A 3,227-nucleotide genomic window follows, 5' to 3' on the forward strand; every position below is an offset into this window, starting at 1 on the left:
CATGATCAGGGGGCAGCAGGGCAGGCCCTACAAGGAGAGGCTATGGGACCCGAATCTGTTCAGCCTCCACAAGAGAAGGCTGAGGGGGGATCTAGTGGCCTGTTACGAACTAGTCAGAGGGGACCAGCAGGCACTGGGGGAGTCCCTGTTCCCCCGAGCACTACCAGGAGTGACTAGAAGTAACGGTCACAAGCTGGCAGAGGGTAAATTCAGGCTAGACATCAGGAGGCACTACTTCACTGTCAGGGCGGCTAGGATCTGGACCCAACTTCCAAGTGAAGTGGTGCTGGCTCCTACCCTGGGGGTCTTTAAGACAAGGCTTGACAATCACCTTGCTGGGGTGGTTTGACCCCAGTACTCCTTCCTGCCATGGCAGGGGGTCGGACTTGATGATCTGCTCAGGTCCCTTTCAACCCTACTAACTATGAAATTATTTAAATCAACTGTCACCTGAAGTGACACCTACAATTAGGCTGGACTATAAGGCAAAGGTGGGCGGGGAGAGGTTGGGTTGGCATAGGACACCACTTTAAAGACCTTGTGAGTTAGTGGGCAGTTCAGGGAGGTGTGAAGCAATGCACAGCAGGGAGGCTATGGTGAGCAATTGTTTGCAGCCACTCAGGGCCTGCAACCCCTCAAAGCCAGACAAACTCTTCTCAGTTATTTTTGCCCAACTGCTTCTTATTCGTTCACAAGATTTGCTGAGTACAGAGCTCTCAAAAAAGACTCTGTTTCCTGCATTTCCTGATTTTCAGCTCTACTTGGTATTCTGCCAATGAGCAGACATGGGCCAGATAGGCAGGCTGTTAATGATGCCAGACAGATAGAATCGTTAGTGCCATCAACAGCTGCATGGTGTGTCTGTGCGAGATTGTCAGACAGGTACATCCTGCCAGCGGCCACCTCATATCTGGGCACTGCAGCAGGAGGCGTTCATAGAATCATAGAAGTCGAGTCAGAAGGGACCTTGTAGATCTTCAAGTCCAACACCCTGCCAGAGCAGGAGAAAAAAAACTGGGCTCAAATGATCCCAGCTAGGTAGGCATCAAGCCTTCTCTTAAAGACCCCCAGGGTAGAAACCAGCACCACTTCTCTTGGAGGTTGGTTCCAGATCCTAGCCGCCCTGACTGTGAAGTAGTACTTACGGATGTCTAATCTAAACCTACTCTCCAACAACTTGTGGCCGTTATTCCTTGTCATGCCAGGGGGCACTAGGGGAAACAGTGTCTCCCCCAAACCCTTCTGGTCCCCCCTAGTGAGTTTATAGACTGTCACCAGGTCCCTCCTCAGCCTTCTCTTGTGAAGGCTGAACAGGTTCAGGTCCCGCAGTCTGTCATTGTAGGGTCTGCCCTGTTGTCCCCGGATCATGCGGGTGGCCCTCCTCTGGACCCTCTCCATGTTGTCCACATCCCTCCTGAAGTGGGGCACACAGAACTGGACACAGTACTCCAGCTGTGGCCTGACCAGTGTTGCACAGAGGGGGAGGATCACCTCCTTGGCCCTGCTGGAGATGCACCTGTGGATGCTCGACAAGGTCCGGTTAACCCTGCCAACCGTGACCTCACATTGTCAGCCCACATTCATCTTGGAGTCAATAATGACTCCAAGATCCCTTTCTGCCTCTGTGCTCTCAAGAGGGGAGTTTCCCATCTTATAAGTGTGCTGCTGGTTACTACCAACATTCCTGGCCACGGGGGAGAGAACAGCAGTCAAGCTCAGAAACTTAGAAATTATTATTGCTTATCTGTTATAAAAGTTGTTGATTATTGTTTATTGCTTATCATTACCTTGTAAATGTTTTGTGTTTTTTTAAATTATGTAAACTTTGTTTAATATATCAATTATGTTTAATTATGTAAATAAAGATTTTCTATTTGCTTTACTTCATGTTCCATGTGTGTACAGGGCAAGGGGAAGGATTTGCATAAGCTTGAGGAGCACAGGTTTCTTTCAATGCTGGCGATTAGCAGATACTCAAGCCAAGGTGCCTGGCTTTGTTCTCCTCATTGTCAAATCAACAGAGAGACCTGTAGAGGGGTGGGTAAAACTGGTAAACCTGGTAAATCCCCGTCCTGCCCTGCCCATGCTGGCAGCCCACCACTGACGGGCACTGTTGGGGCTGAGGTGGCTGTGGGTGAGGAGTGACAGAGGGGACCCCTGACAGGTGCCCGACATCCAGCCTTGCCCAACGCCCCTAGCCTCCCTGGACCTGGGGGGTCCTAGGGCTGGGCGCCTACCATTTGCTTTGAATGGCCAATGAAACCACACCTGGGTTCCTACGTTAGGCAGCCAAGCGGTCATTAATTCCTTGCATGAACCAGGGTCAGATTATGGGCTGACAGTGCCCCTGGCAACCAAGACCCCCCTTGGGGAGCCAGGGGCAGCACAGCCCAGGCAGGAACCCTGGCCAGGGCAATGTGGGGCGGGTGCAGGGGTCAGTGCAGGTGAGCAGAAAATTGATTCATATCAGGCTGGTGTCCAAAAATACCCACTGCATACAAATACCTGCAAATTGAAGCAACATCTAGAGGACAAAAGGGCTCATTAAACAAAAACTGTAGCAAGATCTGGTGGACAAAGGGGCTCCTTACACATCATTCAGTGATTTACCATGTTCACGTGACAGATCAATGGCTATATCATTGCAAATTGCATTGATGCAAACTAAAATACATCAGGATGTGGTTTATTTTGCAATATAACAAACTCATTTAAATCGTAAAAAACCCTCATATGTGTAAAATGTGATGCAATTAAACCCTAAAAATGGGCAATTTTCATCATGTGTACAAGCGCCCTGTCATTCTAGGTACTAAACTTACTGTGCCATAACCATGGTTCATTAATAAACATATGGATGTGCCCACAGTGTCAGAGACATCCCTTGGAAAACTAGAACAGTATACATAGATATTTTCTTTAAATTCAGTTACAGGTACAGTCCTAATAGGGTTATTTGCATAGGGTAACAATGGAAGAAGGCACCTGACAACATTATTTATATTGTCCAGGAGCATTAAACAAAGTTTTTTGCAACTTATTTATGACCCATGATAGCCAAGGCTGCAGGCTTGCCCCTGGATTGTCTAATCTAGTTCTGATGATCTGAAAAATGTGAAACATCTGTAGGTGATATAAGACTATTAAGGATAATCAAGCCTAAGAGGAAGCTGTGAAGTTTCTCTTAACATCTTATTAAAGAGTGGTAAATGGGCACTGTTGCATGC

The 3,227-nt window shown here is 48.0% G+C and overlaps 1 protein-coding gene across 1 annotated transcript in view; it reads right to left on the reverse strand.

The window, feature by feature from the left end:
- Positions 1 to 2,836, reverse strand: part of MED14 (mediator complex subunit 14) — a 98,376-nt gene extending 95,540 nt beyond the window's left edge. Inside the window, exon 1 of the mRNA XM_019523870.1 lies at positions 2,823 to 2,836. Coding sequence (XP_019379415.1) covers positions 2,823 to 2,836 — 14 coding nt within the window. The remainder of the gene's footprint in view (positions 1 to 2,822) is intronic.
- Between the last annotated feature and the right edge of the window lie 391 nt (positions 2,837 to 3,227).

This window comes from Gavialis gangeticus, unplaced genomic scaffold (assembly GCF_001723915.1).
Source record: "Gavialis gangeticus isolate Ggan-Ray unplaced genomic scaffold, GavGan_comp1, whole genome shotgun sequence".
NCBI classification, from domain to species: Eukaryota; Metazoa; Chordata; order Crocodylia; family Gavialidae; genus Gavialis; species Gavialis gangeticus.